The 18,081-nt window shown below is 44.8% G+C and overlaps 3 protein-coding genes across 3 annotated transcripts; all 3 read left to right on the forward strand.

Moving 5' to 3' along the window:
* The first annotated feature begins 66 nt into the window (after window positions 1–66).
* LOC137603505 (sulfotransferase 6B1-like) lies at window positions 67–5,477 on the forward strand. The gene is made up of 8 exons (XM_068327043.1): window positions 67–198; window positions 984–1,212; window positions 2,263–2,375; window positions 2,684–2,773; window positions 2,872–2,998; window positions 4,047–4,141; window positions 4,243–4,399; window positions 4,723–5,477. The coding sequence occupies exons 2-8, from the start codon at window positions 1,014–1,016 to the stop codon at window positions 4,848–4,850; spliced, it is 909 nt and encodes a 302-aa protein (XP_068183144.1). The 5' UTR covers window positions 67–198; window positions 984–1,013; the 3' UTR covers window positions 4,851–5,477.
* A 452-nt stretch (window positions 5,478–5,929) lies between these two features.
* Window positions 5,930–11,642, forward strand: LOC137603506 (sulfotransferase 6B1-like). Its single transcript, XM_068327044.1, has 8 exons — window positions 5,930–6,161; window positions 6,764–6,992; window positions 7,480–7,592; window positions 7,768–7,857; window positions 7,956–8,082; window positions 10,108–10,202; window positions 10,283–10,439; window positions 11,076–11,642. Exons 2-8 carry the CDS (start codon window positions 6,797–6,799, stop codon window positions 11,201–11,203), a joined length of 906 nt encoding a protein of 301 aa, XP_068183145.1. The 5' UTR covers window positions 5,930–6,161; window positions 6,764–6,796; the 3' UTR covers window positions 11,204–11,642.
* A 142-nt stretch (window positions 11,643–11,784) lies between these two features.
* Window positions 11,785–18,024, forward strand: znf365 (zinc finger protein 365). Its single transcript, XM_068327042.1, has 6 exons — window positions 11,785–12,096; window positions 12,925–13,574; window positions 13,659–13,968; window positions 14,077–14,248; window positions 14,528–14,574; window positions 14,690–18,024. Exons 2-6 carry the CDS (start codon window positions 12,926–12,928, stop codon window positions 14,916–14,918), a joined length of 1,407 nt encoding a protein of 468 aa, XP_068183143.1. The 5' UTR covers window positions 11,785–12,096; window position 12,925; the 3' UTR covers window positions 14,919–18,024.
* The last annotated feature ends 57 nt before the right edge of the window (window positions 18,025–18,081 follow it).

Raw genomic sequence — 18,081 nt, forward strand, 5'->3', positions numbered from 1 at the left:
GGTCCATGATGGGATGACGGCGAGAAAAACCAGATTTCTCTGGCCAAGTTTTCTGCTATCTGTCCAAAACTATGGAAATGTTGCCCCCAACACATCTATAACACAAAGATGGTGGCGTGATGAATGATGGCCGGTGCCCTGGGAGCAGGATTTTTTGGTGTTTTGTGTCTTGCTCAGGGACACCTCAGCAGATTACAGGTACCTATTCAGGACTCCCAGGCAGTCCTTTCTTTTCTTTGTGCTTGTAATGTTCTGCCACCCTCTGGTCCCCAAGACCCCCACGGACTGAGCTTCCACTGCCCTTGTTGTTTCTGAAGAGAAACAATGCTGTTTAACATAGACTGATTGCTGATATATGTGAACATACAGGAGAATTGCACCCACAACTCTGACCTGTGACATTAGTCAACCCAAACCCTAACTGTAGGCTTAAACCTAACCCTAATCAACCCTACCCTAATCAATCCTAACCCTAACAGTAACCCTAAACCTAACTCTAATCAACCCCAACTCTAATCAACCCAAACCCTGACCATAACCCTGACCCTAACTCCAATCAACTCTAACTTTAATCAACCCAAACCGTGACTGTAAACCCAAACCTAACTCTAATTAACTGTACCTTAATCAACCCTGACCCGAACTATAATGAACCCAAACCTTAAAACAACCCTAACTCCCATCAACCCCAAGCCCAATCAACCCCTTACTCTGACCCTAAACCTATTCCTAACCTAATCAATTCCAAACTAATCAACCGCAACCCTAATCAACCTCAGCCCAAAGCAACTGTAACCATAACTACAATCACAAGAATGAAAAGACAACAGTCACCTTGGCTGGTCTGGTGGTTCAGAGTCTTTTCTGCTTTTGTGTGAGAGGGGAAGTGTGTGTGGTAAAAGTAGGAGGTGCCACAGGGTAACCTCCTAGTTTTACTACAACCTCTTTTACCGCTGGACGCCTCCTTTGTGTGTCACTTGCAGGGCAGGAGTTGACGGGCATTGAACAGAATCATGACGACTTCCCAGTCCCTCCGCGATCAGATAGCGGCCAGGCATAACAAGGCAGCTGAACTCAGTGACGAGGACAAGCTGTACAGATACAACGGTGTCCTCTACCCTGAAATGATGTGTCCTGAGTCTCATCTGAAGGTTCTGGGAGACACCAAGGCCAGACCGGATGACATCATGCTGGTAGCTTATCCCAAATGTGGTGAGTGACTAATCTGTTTGTTCACATTTTTAATAAAGTTCACCAATCTGTAGTCTTTCTCTGAAAACAGCTCTTGCTGCTATTGTAGTTGTAGTGACACAGCAAACAATCTGATGGCAATCTGCTAACTGACAAATCACGGAGGGAATGGAAGTAAAAACTCGAATAACCAGGTGAACATTAAGTAGGACACACCCCCACCTGAACTTTGAACTTACCACAGACGACATGTTTACAATCACGTATCTGCAGCGGGTATTAAACTGTACTCAAATAAAGTTCACGAAGCTAGCAGTGCATGAAAGTTTGGGAGACAAATTTAATCAAAAAGTTAACGGTTATCCAACTTATTCATGTTCGCAGGGTTTTATATCGGTAGTGTTGTTGCTGATAGAACATTGCTTGACTTTAAAGGTCTAACATTATTACTCATTCATTCATTTTCTCAATCCACCTCATCTGCTTGAGCGGGTCACGGAGAGCTGGAGCCTATCCCAGCTTGTCTTAGGGCGTGAGGTGGGGAAACTCCGTACGCGACGCCAGTGCACATCGGAACTACACATAGACACACAAACTTACAGACACTCACTCACTCCTACTGGCAATTTGGGACCTGCAAATTAACCTGACACCTGTTTTTGGAGGTGGGAGGAAGCCAGAGAACCTGGAGAGAACCCACACAGACACAGGGAGAACATGCAAACTCTGCACAGAGCAGGACCTGAACCCGGAATCGCCTTGCTGGGTGGCGATAGCTCTGCTGCGCCACCATGCCGCCCCCGTTTTTATAGTGTATTTAATTAATTTCACACAGCTATCACACCTCTAACTAGACACAAGGCTGTTATTATGCCACAAAACTGACTGATTCTGATCCCCGTGTTTGAGCGCTGTTTCAGGAGTTTGGGGGCTTATAGTCGATAATGGACCCTTTCGTTTGCCAGATCCTGGTGGGGGTAGACAGAACCATTATAAATGTAGAGAACAAATGGAATTTTTTTTCACAATATGACCCCGCTGACGTGTAAAACATGATGGGTGTGTGTGCAGGCTTTACCTGGATGTTGGGGGTGTTGAAGACTATCATTGCTGAAGCCACGGGCAACAAAGTTGTGACTGAAATCTTGCCGTTGATCGAGTTTCTTAGTCGAGAAGACTTCAAGGTAAACTCACCATTGGTGGCAACACAGGGCAGCAGAGACAGCTACTGGTTTCAAACCTACCCAAATCAACCCTGACTAATCTTTGAACAGATTTATTGGATGTTCCACAACTGGAGCTCTGATGATTCTCCGACAGTTTTATGAGTTTGGAATCTCAACGTGACTTCTACAGTTTACTCCTAGTTAAAGCTTTTAATAGTTTATTTTAGATGTTTGCTGAAGTGAATCAGAAATCAATATTGACAAGCTCAGGATGATTGATCATTAATTCTTTTTTGTAAGCATATTGTTGACTCACCCCCCCCAAGATATTTGATGAGGCTCCTTCTCCAAGATTTGTGGGGACTCATATGCACCCCGACAACATCCCAGTCTCCTTCTACACAAAGAAAACTAAAGTAAGTTTAGAATGTCTGTAGTATGACTCAGATCCAGACAACACCTGACTCGTTTCTTCTTCTCTGGTCCTCTTTTCTCTATTTTGCTGCTTGAACAGATGTTGGTGATCCTCAGGAACCCAAAAGATACGTTGGTCTCTTACTATCATTTCTACAACAACAACCCAGTCCTTCCCTCCGCGAAGTCCTGGGACACTTTCTTCTCCCAATTCATGAGTGGAAATGGTGAGAATTTCAGTGTGTCTGGGTTGTTTTCTTATGTTTTGTTCTTGCTTGTTCTTGTGTTTTTACACTTCCTGCCTTTAATCCATTTTCTCCTTTGGTGTCAAAAAGTTTTTGGTATTATGAAGATTTTGGGTTCATGAAATCTTTGTTGTAGGAAAATTTTTGTTATCAGGAAGTCTGAAGTGAAGAGAGCATTTTCTGTCATTAAGTATTTGGTGTCATGAGATTTTTGGTGTATGATACTCTTGGAGTCAGAAAGTCTTTGGTGTGAGGAAATCTTTGATGTTAGGGAATCTATGGTGTCAGGAAGTCGTTGATATTAGGACATCTGTGGTGTCAGGAAGTGTTTGTTGTCGTGACAACTTTGGTATAATGAAATTTTTGCTTTAGGGCCATCTCTGGTGTCAGGAAGCCTTTACTGTTCGACAATTTTTGGCTTTAGAAAGTTTTTGGCATTGGGAAATCTTTGATGTCAGACAGTCCTTGGTGTCAGAGATAAGACTAGGTAATGACACCAGGTAATGAGTCTAGCTGATGGGTATGGATCAATGTGGAAGAAGATCATAGTCAACTGGCTCTACAGGGATTACATGTGACCTGCTTGCCTTCCGTTTGTTGAGATTCTCTGCTGGTTCAGCAGATTACTCAAGTTTAGACTTTCACCTCATAAATATTTCCCTCATGTCACAACAGAATGACTGTTTTGAGATTCCAATTTATTCTTCATTCGCCACTCAGACATACTTCAGTAAACTAGAGATGTTCTATTCTAAATGTCAAGTCAAGTGGAACAAGTTTAGCAACCGTTGAAAGCAGAGGATCAAGCAGCAAGAATTTCAGGCTGCTTTTATTTACTTGGTCGTTCAACCCATGTGACGTGAGTCACCGCCGCTCCCTAGAGATTATTGGCCTGTACAGAGGTCAGTGTGTGGAGGGGTCGCTGTTGATTTTGTGACATATAAAAAGTTAATTTGATGATATTTGAACATTTCTTTGGGGTCGGCGTCACCATAAATGAATGTGATTTGCTGCTTGTTGATGTGTTTAGTTGCCTATGGGTTGTACTTTGACTACATTCTGGCCTGGGAGAAGAAGATGGATGACCCCAACGTAAAGATCATCACCTATGAAGAACTCAAACAGGTCGATCACACGTGTCGCTTGTCCTGACAAAGAGGAGCGGCTTTCAGATCCAATTCGGACTTCTTTTTGTTTACATCGTCCTTATGCTTCCTGTCTCGCAGGACCCGAGCCAAGGGATCCGTGACATCAGCACCTTCTTTGGTCTCACGCTGACAGAGGATCAAGTCCAACAGGTCGCTGAGGGAACCTCCTTCGACGCCATGAAGAAGAACTCGGCCAAGACCCACGCCACGATGGGGAGCGTCTTCTTTAGGAAAGGTACGTCAGAGACTTCAATCAGTTGTCACTGTCTTTGTCACTTTCTCTTGACATCACCATGAAAACTAGTAAACTAGCCCCGAACTGGCAGAAATTTAACAGAAGATGTGAATTCAAGAAGGATGTAAGTGACAAATCAGAGATCATCTGCACACTTCTTCTTTTAAACTAGTCTTCTTCTTCTTTAGGTGTTTAGGCGAATACTGAAGCTCTGTTCTGCTTTAAAGCTCTATAAACTCTTGATTCTTTGTGGTGGCAAGGGGATTTCTTAAGACAGGCCAAAGTACAAAGGTACAGTTGCCTAATTTTTTGTGTTTGAGCAGGAATGGTTGGAGACTGGAAGAACCACTTCACCCCAGAACAAAGTCAGGAGATGGACGACGCGTTCAACAAACACCTGGCAGGAACCAGGCTGGGCGCCAAACTCAACTACCAACAGTACTGCCAGTAGGACGGCGTCAGAGTCTGTGTGTGGGCCTGTCAGCCAAAGCTCAGGGAAAAATGAAGGAAGAGGAAGAAAACGTGATGAGATATTTTATCCAACAGTTATTCATCACAGAACATTAAACGAACACTTCATCAGTCTGTCAGGAATCGAGTGAGCATTTCCAAAGCCTTCCTTGAACATCCATGGATTTGAACCCACCTGCAGGTGGGAAAGAACCCCAACATGAATCATGTTGTGGTTTTTGTGCCTTAGTAGAAAGTTTCACTTGACTTCTTAGATTCTTTCTGTAAAGCTGCGACAAACAGTGGAAACTGATATCAGCATTATTAAAGTATCTATCTATCTATCTATCTATCTATCTATCTATCTATCTATCTATCTATCTATCTATCTATCTATCTATCTATCTATCTATCTATCTATCTATCTATCTATCTATCTATCTATCTATCTATCTATCTATCTAATCTACTGACATGGGAGCTGCTCACAGAAGTCAGTACTGGATGTGAAACTCATTGATTATGATGATGTACAATCACTGTCGTTCCTCTTTGTGCACAATCACGATCAATAAATTAGTAATAAATCAAAGGCAACACATCAGGACAGCGTTTTGTTGTCCGGTTCCATCTTGGTTCCTATTCTTACTTGTTGTTTCTTACAGGCTGCAGAAAACACTGAAGGAAGATGAACGCTTAACTTAACCTCGGTAAAGTTTGATCACATCAAACTTTAACATCACAAAGTCCTCAGACCTCAGAGTGGTTTCCTTTGTGTTGCTGTCTATTTTATCTATTTTTTAAAAATCAATTTCTTTTTTATTTGTCTCACACCTGTTCTTTTCTTTGACTGCATCTGCACTGGAGTACAGCGGTCCAATTTTCTTTGTTTGATTTAAAAATGACAAAGTTATCCTTAGGAAAAAAAAAAATTAAGTTTGACTCTGGATTCAATTATTCATCACGGAATTATGTCATTAGTTTAATCGATTCATATTAAGAAATAACCATTCAGTGATCATCTGACCTCCTAGTTAAAAACACTTGACGAAGATTAGTTTTTAACACCGGATGAAACTACTTGCTTGTTGCAGCTTGTTGTGACGTTGGGACCTTTTATTGTGAAAATCCAAACAGGAAGTTGCGCCCTTCCGTTGAAAGGTGAAACCCGGATGTGGTATTGCGTCCGCTGGTTAGCTCGTTCCCGCTTGTGTCTGTCGCGAATGAAGCGGTGACGTCATACAGCTACGACGTGGGCACCGTCAGTGATTAACGGACCCCGGCTGATATAAACCCGTCAAATCCTCAGGCGGTAAGAGAGGCGCGTGTTTCCGGTTGTGTTTCCGGTTGTGTTTCCCGGAAGCGTTTGTGTGTCTTTGCTAGCTGCTAGCTAACGCTAGGTCGGCTAACAGGTTTAATGGTGCTGCGAGTTTAATGGTGGAGGAAATGAAACCAACGCTGAAAATATTCAGAGTTTATCGTTCATTTGTGACGTGATTAACATGAATGTCATTTAAATAAAATGGAAACTAAAATAAATGTATTTCTTCTTCCTCACTTGGGACAAATCAACGCTACTGAAGTAAACTGGAGAGGGGGGGGGGGTTGTGTCCTAATTCTAGCACATCTTTCTCAATTTTTATAAATAAATTATTTTGTCTCACATTAATTGTTTGAGAAAGAAAATAATAAATGAAATAAATAAAATGAATAACAGTCCCTCAAAAGACAAGTCATCCACGTGACGTCAGAGCGTCACGCACTTATTGTCCACTAGGCGGCGCAGTTGAGTAAATGAAGAGCCTGGAAGCTTTGACCCCCCCCCCCCTCTGGCAGTAGGTGGCACCGGGCACCTCCTACTTTTACCACAACCTCTTTTACCGCTGGACGCCTCCTCTGTGTGTCACTTTGCAGGGCAGCAGTTGATGAGCATCGAACGGAATCAGGATGAATTCGCAGCCCCTCCACGAGCAAATGGCAGCCATGATGAAGAGGGCAGCTGAACTCAGTGATGAGGAGAAGCTGCACAGATACAACGGGGTCCTCTACCCCAAACTCCTGTGTCCCGAGCTTCATCTGAAAGCTCTGGGAGACACCAAGGCCAGACCGGATGACATCATGCTGACAGCTTATCCCAAATGTGGTGAGTGACTAATCTGTTTAAAATCACTTATCTGCAGGAAGTGTTACAATATATTTAAATTAAGTTCCAGAAGCTCGTATTAAATGGTTTTGGCAGGGATTGAAACTTTGCGTGAAATATTTAAATCAAAAAGTTACTGATTATTCAACAAATCAGGTTCAGAGTTTCGTATCAGGAGTGTTATTACTGGTAGAACATTGCCTGACTTAAAGTTATATTATTATATTCTTTTTAATTTCAGCATCTAAAAGTTGTGAAAATGAGCTTGACTGAGAACGGGTGCCTGCACCTTCAAATGCTAATGAGCACCCGCAGTCAACGCCCACCTTGCCTGTTACACCCCCATTTCGCTAACAATAGCACGAGCTAACGTTTACAGACGATTAGACAGGACCATTATATATACAGTATATATTATAGACCCATTTCACAGGTTTTTCACGATAGGATCACGTTATTGTGTGAAACATGATGGGTGTGTGTGCAGGCTTCAACTGGATGGTGGGGGTGATGAAGACTATCATTGCTGAAGCTGCAGGCACTAAAGTTGTGTCTGAGATCTTACCATTGATGGAGTTTCTTAGTCCAGTAGACATCAAGGTAAACTCACCACTGGTGCCAACCTGACTTCTACACTTTACTTCTACTTAAAGCTTTTAAAAGTTTTCAAATGTTTGTAGAAGTTGATCATCAGTCAATGATAGAATGATATGATAAGCTCAGAATGGTTGATCATTAATTCTGTTTGTAAGCATATTGTTTACTCACCCCTCAGAAATTTGATGAGGCTCCTTCTCCGAGGTTGGTGGGGACTCATATGCACCCCGACAACATCCCCGTCTCCTTCTACACAAAGAAAACTAAAGTAATTCTAGAATGTCTGTAGTATGACTCAGATCCAGACAACACCTGACTCGTTTCTTCTTCTCTGATCCTCTTTTTTCAATTTTGCTGCTTGAACAGATGTTGGTGATCTTCAGGAACCCCAAAGATACGTTGGTCTCTTACTATCATTTCTACAACAACAACCCAGTCCTTCCCTCCGCAAAGTCCTGGGACACTTTCTTCTCCCAATTCATGAGTGGAAATGGTGAGAAATTCAGTGTGTCTGGGATGTTTTCTTCTCATGTTTTGTTCTTGCTCTCCTTGTGTTTTTACACTTCCTGTCTTTAACCCATGTTCTCCTTTGGTATCAAAAAGTTTTTGGTATTATGAAGATTTTGGGTTCATGAAATCTTTCTTGTTGGGAGGTTTTTGATGTGAGGAAGTCTTCAGTGTTCGGAAATCTTTGGTGTCGGGATGTCTTTGGAGAAGGAAGCATTTTGTGTCAGTAAGTATTTGGTGTGAATTCTTTGGTGTCATGAAATGTTTGCTGTATGCAGTCTTTGGTGTATGACAATCTCGGAGTCAGAAAGTCTCTGATGTCAGGAAGTCTTAGGCGTCAGAAAGTCTTTGGCATCAGGAAGTCTTTGGTGTCAAAAAGTCTCTGGTTTGGTGTCAGGAAGTCTTTGGCGTCAGGAAGTCTTTGGTGTCAGGAAGTCTTTGGCGTCAGGAAGTCTTTGGTGTCAGAGATGAGACCAGGTAATAAAACAAAGTAATGAGACCAGCTGATGGCTCTGGACCAGTGTGGAAGAAGATCAGACTCAACTGGCTCTACAGTTGAACTCATGTTAAAACACATCAATGACAAATTAAGGGATTAAATGCGACCTGCTTGCCTTCCGTTTGTTCAGATTCTTTGCTGTTTCAGCAGAAGACTCAAGTTGAAATGTTTCGCTCAAGTCTCAACTGAGAGACTATTTGGAGATTCCGATTCATTCTTCATCCACCACTCAAACTAGAGATGTTTTATGCTAAATGTCAAGTCAAGCATTGTCAGGTTTGTGTGGAGCAGAAGCTTAACAACTGTTGAAAGCAGAGGATCGAGCAGCAAGAATTTCAGGCTGTCTTTATTTCCTCGGTCATTCAACCCGTGTGGCGTGAGTCACCGCCGCTCCCTGGAGATTATGGGCCTGTCCAGAGGTCAGTCTGTGGAGAGGTTGACGCTAAACAAGAAGATCCTGGTTTGACACCAAACGTAACAACAGTCAGCCAATGAGATCACGTCAATGAACACAAACAACTGACAGCTGATTGGTCGTTAGCTCCTTGACAAACTCGCTGGATATTATTCTGTGACACATAAAAACAAGCATTTTAAAAGTGAACGGATCATAAAACGTTAAACAGTGACCTCCTTCCTGACAGCCAATCCTAGATCCGAGGCGGTCTACCTGTGAGTCTGAGTGACGGTCGTATTAAAGAGCAGTTGTTCACCTCGACTGTTTCACTTCCTGTTTGTTTATGGTTTATTCTATGTTTTTTGACCTTGAGAGTCTTGAATTAAATGCTTTATTTTTTCCTGCTCCTGCTGTGCACCCTTGTTACTCACGGTTATTCGGGAATAATGAATTCTGCGATATAATGACAAACAATTTATCTTATTATTGACATCAATTTAAACGTTTATGAATCCTCCCCATACTGATATTAAACCACCTTCTACCTGTATTACCTTTTCCCACACTCTGATAGACTGTTTAAAGCACTTTTGTGTCTCACGGAAGTCTGAGACTCACGGAACATCCGGATGCCGTCAGCAAATAGAATGCGCGTACGGTATCACGTGACTACCTGGTAAAAGTCCGCGATGTGGTGAAGTCGCGCGTTTTGATGCGTGTATGCGTGAGGGATTACTGTACCCTTCACACCATTCTCAAGACGCACAATTGTAACTCTCGCGAGTCGAGGTTGTCTGACACCTGAACTAGCTAACCTGTTCCCAGCTGGAAAAGGGTTTGTCCACCATTTCCGGACAACTAATCACCAGCGGTACCACGTGGCTGACAGGTTCTGAGGGACGCTGCTTTTTGTTTGCAATGGATTGATTTGGTGTTTGGAGCCACACTGGATTTGTAAACTTGAATTGTTAAACCAAGGCAACAACGAGACACCAAAGCAGTTGATGTTATTGTGATCTCAGTCGTTTCTTCCACGTCATTTCTTTGACGACATTTGAACATTTCTTTGGCGTCACCATAAATGAATGTGATTTGCTGCTTGTTGATGTGTTCAGTTTCCTGGGGGTCGTACTTTGACTACGCTCTGGCCTGGGAGAAGAAGATGGATGACCCCAACGTAAAGATCATCACCTATGAAGAACTCAAACAGGTCGATCACACGTGTTGTTTGTGCTGATGCAGAGGAGCGGCTTTCAGAATCACATCGTCCTTCTGCTTCCTGTCTCACAGGACCCGAGCCAAGGGATCCGTGACATCAGCACCTTCTTTGGTCTGACGCTGACGGAGGATCAAGTCCAAAGGGTCGCTGAGGGGACCTCCTTTGATGCCATGAAGAAGAACTCGGCCAAGACCCACGCCACGATGGGGAACGTCTTCTTTAGAAAAGGTAGGTTAGACTTCAGTCGTCGTCTCCATCACTCTCTTTTCTTTCTCTCTGACCGATGCTTCTTCATTTCTCTCTGTTTTTTCTTCTACTCCTTCTCTTTTTTTGTCACCCGTTTCACTCTCTCTCGTCTTTCTGTCTGTTTGTCGCCCAAACTTCATCGTCATAAAGGAGCAGCTCCTCCCAACACTTTGTGATTTCCTCTCCGATCCGTTTACAGGAAATGCTTCCGTTTGCTGACGCGTCAACGACCTTCTGAGGATCTGAAACTGCGAGCTTTCGAAAAGGGTTATTTTAACGTCACCTTGGAAACTTGTTAAAAACATGATTCTTGAGCAATCTGTGAAAAACCAAACCCCAAACTGGTTGAAATTTCAGAGAAGTTGCGTACGGTGTCTTTAAGAAGGTTGTAACTAACAAAACAGGAGTTACGGCTACGGCTGAAAAGCAGGGTACACCCCCGATGCATCGCCAGTGCATCAAGGGGCCACATGAACGACAAACAACCACTAATGCAGTGAACACTTCACTTACGCTGCATGTTTTTGGAGATGCGAAGAAGCTGAATGGGAATTTCAGTGCTGCTGATTTAAAGTCATGATGTTTTAATGTTGAAGTTAATTTTTTGTGTTTGAGCAGGAACGGTTGGAGACTGGAGGTCCCACTTCACCCCAGAACAAAGTCAGGAGATGGACGACGCGTTCAACAAACACCTGGCAGGAACCAGGCTGGGCGCCAAACTCAACTACCAACAGTACTGCCAGTAGGACGGCGTAAGAGTCTGTGTGTGGGCCTGTCAGCCAAAGCTCAGGGAAAAATGTTTTATATTAAAGGAGGAAGAGGAAGAAGATATTATGAGATATTTTATCCAACAGTTATTCATCACAGAACATTAAACGAACACTTCATCAGTCTGTCAGGAATCGAGTGAGCATTTCCAAAGCCTTCCTTGAACATCCATGGATTTGAACCCACATGCAGTTGGGAAAGAACCCCAACATGAATCATGTTGTGGTTTTTGTGCCTTATTAGAAAGTTTCACTTTCACTTCTTGAATTCTCTTTTTTAAGCTGCGTCAAATAGTGAAGAACCGATGTCAACATTCACGACCACTCCTTATGAAGATGTAGAATCACTGTCGTTCCCTCACTGTGCACAATTATGATCAATAAATTAGTAATAAATAAAATACATCACATCACGACAGAGTTTTGAGTTTTGACAGAGTTCTTACTTGTTGTTTCTTACAGGCTGCTGAAAACACCGAAGGAAGATGAACGCTTAATTTAACCTCCATAAAGTTTGACTTTGGATTTAATTATTCATCAATTAATTTATTGATCTTTATTTCAGGAGTCCCACCGATTATTTATAGGAAATGTCTTCATGCAGAAACAGCTAATCCAAAAATACACATTCAGGCATCATCTGACCTCCAGATGCTATTATTTTGAAAATCCACACCGGAAGTTGCGCCTCTTTTACGTCGAAAGGGCAAACCGGATGTGGTATTGCTACCGCTGGCTAGCTAGTTCCGCTGTGTCCGTCATGTGAACGAAGGAATGACATCATGCAGCTGCTCTCCGTGTCCAACTGCGACGTGACGCCGTCAGTGATCAACGAACACCGGATGATCTAAACCCCGGTCGAACGTCACGCGGTAAGAGAGGCGCGTGTTTCCGGTCGCGGTTCGAGGACGCGTTTTGTTTGTGTCCTGCTAGCTGCCAGCTAACGTTAGCCAGTCGCTAGCAGGTCGGCTAACGGGCTGGCAGGAGTTGAGCGGCTGCGCGTTTAAGTGTGGAAGAAATGAACCCTTGGGAACTGTTAGGACCCAAAAGTGACATTGTTGTTTCTTTTAAGTATTTCTCTCACAATAAATCATCAGTTAAAAGGTTAAATATAAGAATTTTTTCCATTACTATATTTTCTAGATTCCTTAATGCCTCTCATTGGAAGTGCAGATTTTCACTGTGAACACACAATATACCTCAAATGGTCCAATTGACTCCCATTATAACCACATATTTTTCATATACTACAGTATAAGCATATATAATATATATATTACTATATACAATAATGCTGACATGTTATAATGAAATATGATCTTCATTGTCTGCAGCAAGACACTGACCCCACAATCACCCCACAACCCACAGGCTGTCTGTGTTTACATGTCTGCAAAACATGTGGTTTCCATTCTTCTTCCAACAGTTGTAATATCGTTATCAGAAGTATTAAACTGTGCACTAACTTTTGAAAATATTCCATATTTTGTGTTTTTTTCCCCATTGGAAGAAAAACAGGGTTCTAATGGCAAATTCCATATAAACATTTATAATGATTAAAAAATATATATAATAAACTTTATATCTATGGGTAGGGCTGAAGTAATGGAAAAGATCTGATGCATTGAAAGATATTTTTGATATTTTATTTTGAAAGTCTCCAGCAAAGAATCAAACCTCCTTCTTTGTTGATGGTGTAGGATGATGCAACAGAAGTTGTGTTCCAGAGGTTCCGGTTCTTTGCTGTCAGAGAGGCACGTCCAGGCCTGTGGCGCCGCCTCCGCGGCCGCCTCCTGCGGCCTCCCCCTTCGCTGCCCCCAATGCGGTGAGCAGGAGCACTTCCACAGTCTGTCCTCGCTCCAGTCCCACCTGGAGTATCGACACTCCTACCGCTCCTTGGATGTGGCCTCCGGCGGTTTTAGCATCACGGGCAAACCGCCCGGCCAGCTGACGGCGTCGTTCCCCTGGCACGACATGAGCCTCCCCACCCGCAGGGGGCAGCCTGGCGCTGGGAGGTGGCCTCACATGCGCTCGCTCAGCGACAGCAGGGACAGCAGCTACTTCCTGCCGTCCCACGGCTCCGTGAGGAGGAGGACCCAGAGTGTCGGGGTCGGGACGCAGGCTGCAGAGGAAGAGGAGGAGGAAGAGGAAGAGAGGACGGAAGAAGATGACAGGGTAGAGGAGGAGGAAGGAGGAAGTGAAGAGTGTGATGGGTTTACGAATGAGGAGGACGTCAAGAGGAAGTCAGATCCAGCCCTGCAGTTCAACCACCGTCACATCCTGTTTCCTCCTCCGGCTCCTATTGGTCGTTCCTTGGATCCGGAAACGGATCCGGATCTGGACGTGGTCGGTGCGTTCGTGTTAATTTGTTATCAGAGCAGAGTTTTCTCCAGCTAAACATAACCCGACTAAACATTTTCTCCGCGTACGTCAGGAGTGGAGCAGAACCCGTATTCGGGCTTGGAGACGGCGTCCGCCGCCGTCCGCCGGCGACTCGCCAGCATCCTGCGGGCGGCCGACGGCACCATGCAGCGCCGGCTAGCTAGAGTTAGCACCGAGCTAGCCCAGACCGACACAGAGCTCCTGTGCGAGCGCGCTCACTCGCAGCACCTGGCGCAAGAGAGACAGGAAGTGGCTGAGAGGGAGCGCTCGCTGAGCCGGCAGGTGGACATCGCCGTCATGGTGATCGCCGCCTTGAGGGAGCAGCTCAACGCCTCCGAGAACGAGCTGGAACGCCGGGAGAGGTGAGCGTGAACTTCTGGCGCCGATGAAGTCCGCCACGTTGGACCCTGAACCCCGCTGAGATACGGAGACCTCAGTTTGAGTGTTTTCACGGAAGTCTTCTCCTCCAGGGAGGTGATCACCATCCAGAAGTTTCTGGAGGCGGCGGCCCGGCAGGAGACGAGCGGGAAAGTCCGGATCCAGAACTTCATCGAGAACCTGCTGAGACGCATCGCCCTCGCCGAGAGGCTGGTGGAGTACTACCAGGAGAACGGCAGCCCGCAGCAGTGCAACCACTACCAGGTAGGGAGGAGGAGGCTTACAGCTGATTGGTTGGTTGGTTGAGGGGTAGGATTATCACGGCAGATGGAGGTCAGTTAGAGGTCAGATGGAGGTCAGTTAGAGGTCAGATGGAGGTCAGTTAGAGGTCAGATGGAGGTCAGTTAGAGGTCAGATGGAGGTATTTATAGTCGCAATTTCCTTTTATTTTTTTAAAGCTTTTTTTTTTAACATCGACTTTTTTTATTTGTGCTAATTTGGCAAACGTAACCTGACCTTTGACCTTTTCTGCATCCTTGTCAGCATCAGCCGCCAGCTGATCACAGACCTCACAGGATCACTAAAAGCAGGTGAGTTCCTCCTGGGGGGAGGGGCTGGTGGAGGCGGAGCTTACTGACCTGACCACAGGCGTGGTCGACGTCGCAACAAACACGTGACTGTTAACAACCGATGTCACGTCTCCAGGTCAGCGGGAGGCCAGCTCTCCTCCTCCTCCGGTCTCCATGACAACAGAACCCACTCCTCCCACCAAGGCGGCGGATGTCCCGCCTTTTCCAAGCTGGGCGGGGAGCGGGACTGGGAGCGGGAGCACCGGGAGCGGCTGGCCCAGTCCTCCAGGCTGTTCTGCCGCCCGGAGCACAGAGACGACATCTGGAACCAGCAGCGCCGCCGCTCCACCGGCTACGAGGCGTAGAATCGCAGGAAGCACCGGGACGGGTCCGGGGGGTCCCACCGGGACGCATCACGGTGCCCCCCTCCCCCACCCCTCACGTGGAAACGAAGCGAGATTCGTTCTCACGTTTGGTCCAGTCAGTTTGATTCCTTCATGATCAAATTTCTTCAGCTCAAAGTGTTGATGTTTGCATGTCAACAGATTTAGAACATTTTAAAACCCAACACCGATCTCTGCTGAGGCGTGGCAATCTCAAGTCTAAATCCGGGTCGGTATTAATAATAATCATCTGTATTGATAAGTTTGGAAGTGCTTCAGCGGGGCAGCAATAAATCAACCTATACAGCGAAAAATAAAACTTGTAAAGAAAGTTCAAGAGTGAATAAAATGAAGGAAGGATCCCCGTTAGTCTTCAGTCCGGCCCTTGAGATTAGGCGACCTCAGAAAAGCCCCGCCCTGGTGGAGGTAATTAAAGACGATGGCCGTTTGGATCCGATTCCCGAACAGAAACTCAACAGGGTTCAAGGTCGCAGTGCAATAAGTTTGACGCCATTTATCGCTCGCTTGCGTTGACGTTGCGATCGACGTAAAGACGTGATTCCGTCCTGAACGCAGCTTAATACGTTTTATTTGTTGTAATCTGGTAGCTCCGCCCCTTTTCAGGCGAACCTTCTTTTGATTTTTGACTGGATTTTGATGTCTGAACGTGGAAGACGAGTTGGTGACGTGACTTTTATGTCCTTTCGTCTTACCTCTTTGATTTCCATGCATCTCTGGATTGATCATCAATATCGATCAGTTATCATCCAGTGTTTTCTTCTCATCCTTGGACGCGTGACCGAGTTGGTCGACCCGTTATTCTGTTGGATCCTCATCAGCTGCTGCTTAGCTAACAGATACCGAATACCTACCTAACCTAACAGACACTGATTGTAGACAACATGAACAGACATTAGCACGTCCACCCAGCTTACAACCCTTCATTATGTTACAAGTCAGTCATGACACAAACATTCAGTCGTTAGTGCCTCCGTCCTGCTCCGGGTTAATACCAGACTCGTCACATCAACTAACCCTTTACAACCGCACATAATTATTACCCTTTGTTTCATTTCATTTCATGGAAACACTTAATGGAACACCACTGAAGGAGCATAGGCTAGTTTAAAACACCTAAAGAAGAAGAGAGTAGTTCAAAACACCTGAAGAAGAGACTAGCTTAAAACACCTGAAGAAGAATTGACTAGTTTAAAACACCTGAAGAAGAGACTAGTTTCCTCTGACACCCGACTATTAATTTGTCTTTCGAGCGTCAACAGGACAGACATAAAAGTCAGAGGTTCAAAACTAAAGCTTGATGTCATTTCAAAGCCTTCATTCTTACTGGATCGCGTCATTCTAATCAATCACAGATCGATAAACACTTAGTTGATTATTTGTTTACTTCTGTACAGACATCACCACCGGTAAACACAGGTAGACGCTGATGTACGTGTTCTAAAAGTGAAGCAGGTAAACGATGCCGTGCAATAAGGAAGAGAAAGAGTCCGGATCCCGATCCGCTTCCGTCTGGACAGACTTCCTGTGTCTGGAGGAAGTCCTCCGGAAGGCTTCCAGAGCGGCCAGTTGGAATGCCAACATGTACAAAGTGAACAAGAAAGGGGGACGGAACAGAGCCTTGTGGGACTCCTGTGCTGAGGGAAACCACAAGGTTCCAGGGGTATCAACACGGTTCTGGTGGTGTTGGGTGGTCTCTTAGCTCGGACCAGGTTGGGATCTAAGTTGCCAGGTTTTGAGTCATTCTCCGACCCCGTGAAACTCCAGAGTTAATTTCCCTGACGGAACTTCCTGAAGGGATCATTAAAGTTCTACTCTACTCTCTCTTCACGAGTTTCATACCTACAATGAATGTACTCTTCATGTCCGGGTTGAACTGAAGCGGGTGGAGACTGTCCAATCAGGGTAACGGAATCATTCCCGTCCGGATCACACGCTGGTTTTGCACTCATTCAAAGAGAAGAATGTACATACAGCAGATGGTGTTAACGTAAACGTGTCTTTGCTGTCGTAGGTTCTATTGACAGTCTTGATAGATATTTTGTATACGACGCCGTTGTGTTGTAAAGTGGAACTAGTCGTCTTTACGGTACTTAAGCTCATGAAACCGGGTCACGGAACACTTTTAGGAGATTTTAGCTCTCCGGTTTTTATTTCTTAGGTGTTTCATACCAACATTTACGATCTCAAGATGTGGAAAGAGCAAACGCCTTTCCTCACGTGATCCAGTCGCTCTGGTTCCGGAATGGTTTTACCCAAGAGAAGCAATGGACTGGTGTAGGAGATGTTTCTGGAATGACCTTTTGGTGGCGTGGTTTTCAGAGCGGACGTGGAAAAACGTGAACTTCTAATGGTGAAGAAGCAGAAGGGGTGTGTGTGAATGTGTGTGTGCACATATATATTTATACAGGTATCACCCCAGGGTGTCCATCAGAGGGTTAAAGTCGTAAATATTCTGCGTTGCTCCAACTTTTTTTTGTTTTTTATCCTGGTAAAAATGGTTTTCTGATGAGTTTGAACCAAAACTAAACTTGACAGGTGTGAGTGTGTGTGTGTGTGTGTGTGTTCAGGTCTTTGGAAGGAGGCGGAGGATGCATGACGCAGCCCTACTACGACTACATATGTAGCTCTTGTGTTACCGTGACAGCATGCTTCATATGTAGCATAAAAAATTGCAAAGGTACTTCTACTCTGCTGTTCTCTCGTACTACTGTGTATGTATTCTGTAGCGGAGCGACGTCTCTACTAAAGGTGAGCGGGACAATCAGGAGGATTCATGCACAGGTGTGCTTTGAGATGTGGGGGGGGGGTGGACACAGTCGTTCCTGTCGGACTGTGAAGGAACCACCTAGAGATGAAGTCAGGGTTGTGTTCTGTAAAAATGTTGAGTCGTTCAGTTCATCATGTTTGTCCGTAGGGATTTCATTGGCCGACGTGATCTCTAGTTTCGTGCCTTCACTTGAAGATTTTGTTTAGTCTGTATAATAACACTGTGCAAAATTCAATACTGTGAAATTTTTTTATGTTGAAACTCGTCAGGCTGTGTGAAGATTAAACGACAAACATGACACCGTGAGGAGCGCTTTGTGTTTCTTCTGGCTGCGAATGTTTATCAGATTAATGCAGG

The sequence above is a fragment of the Antennarius striatus genome, chromosome 11 (assembly GCF_040054535.1).
Source record: "Antennarius striatus isolate MH-2024 chromosome 11, ASM4005453v1, whole genome shotgun sequence".
Taxonomy (NCBI): Eukaryota; Metazoa; Chordata; class Actinopteri; order Lophiiformes; family Antennariidae; genus Antennarius; species Antennarius striatus.

Bases quoted from the DNA above. Each gene is read 5' to 3' on its own strand.
- LOC137603505 (XM_068327043.1), top strand. From the start codon at position 1,014: ATGACGACTTCCCAGTCCCTCCGCGATCAGATAGCGGCCAGGCATAAC. The intron at 2,376-2,683 runs GTAAACTCACCA...ACCCCCCCCAAG, and splicing joins TTAGTCGAGAAGACTTCAAG to ATATTTGATGAGGCTCCTTC. The intron at 4,400-4,722 runs GTACGTCAGAGA...GTGTTTGAGCAG, and splicing joins GAGCGTCTTCTTTAGGAAAG to GAATGGTTGGAGACTGGAAG.
- LOC137603506 (XM_068327044.1), top strand. From the start codon at position 6,797: ATGAATTCGCAGCCCCTCCACGAGCAAATGGCAGCCATGATGAAGAGG. The intron at 6,993-7,479 runs GTGAGTGACTAA...GTGTGTGTGCAG, and splicing joins GACAGCTTATCCCAAATGTG to GCTTCAACTGGATGGTGGGG. The intron at 10,203-10,282 runs GTCGATCACACG...CCTGTCTCACAG, and splicing joins CCTATGAAGAACTCAAACAG to GACCCGAGCCAAGGGATCCG.
- znf365 (XM_068327042.1), top strand. From the start codon at position 12,926: ATGATGCAACAGAAGTTGTGTTCCAGAGGTTCCGGTTCTTTGCTGTCA. The intron at 13,969-14,076 runs GTGAGCGTGAAC...CTTCTCCTCCAG, and splicing joins GAGCTGGAACGCCGGGAGAG to GGAGGTGATCACCATCCAGA. The intron at 14,575-14,689 runs GTGAGTTCCTCC...TCACGTCTCCAG, and splicing joins CACAGGATCACTAAAAGCAG to GTCAGCGGGAGGCCAGCTCT.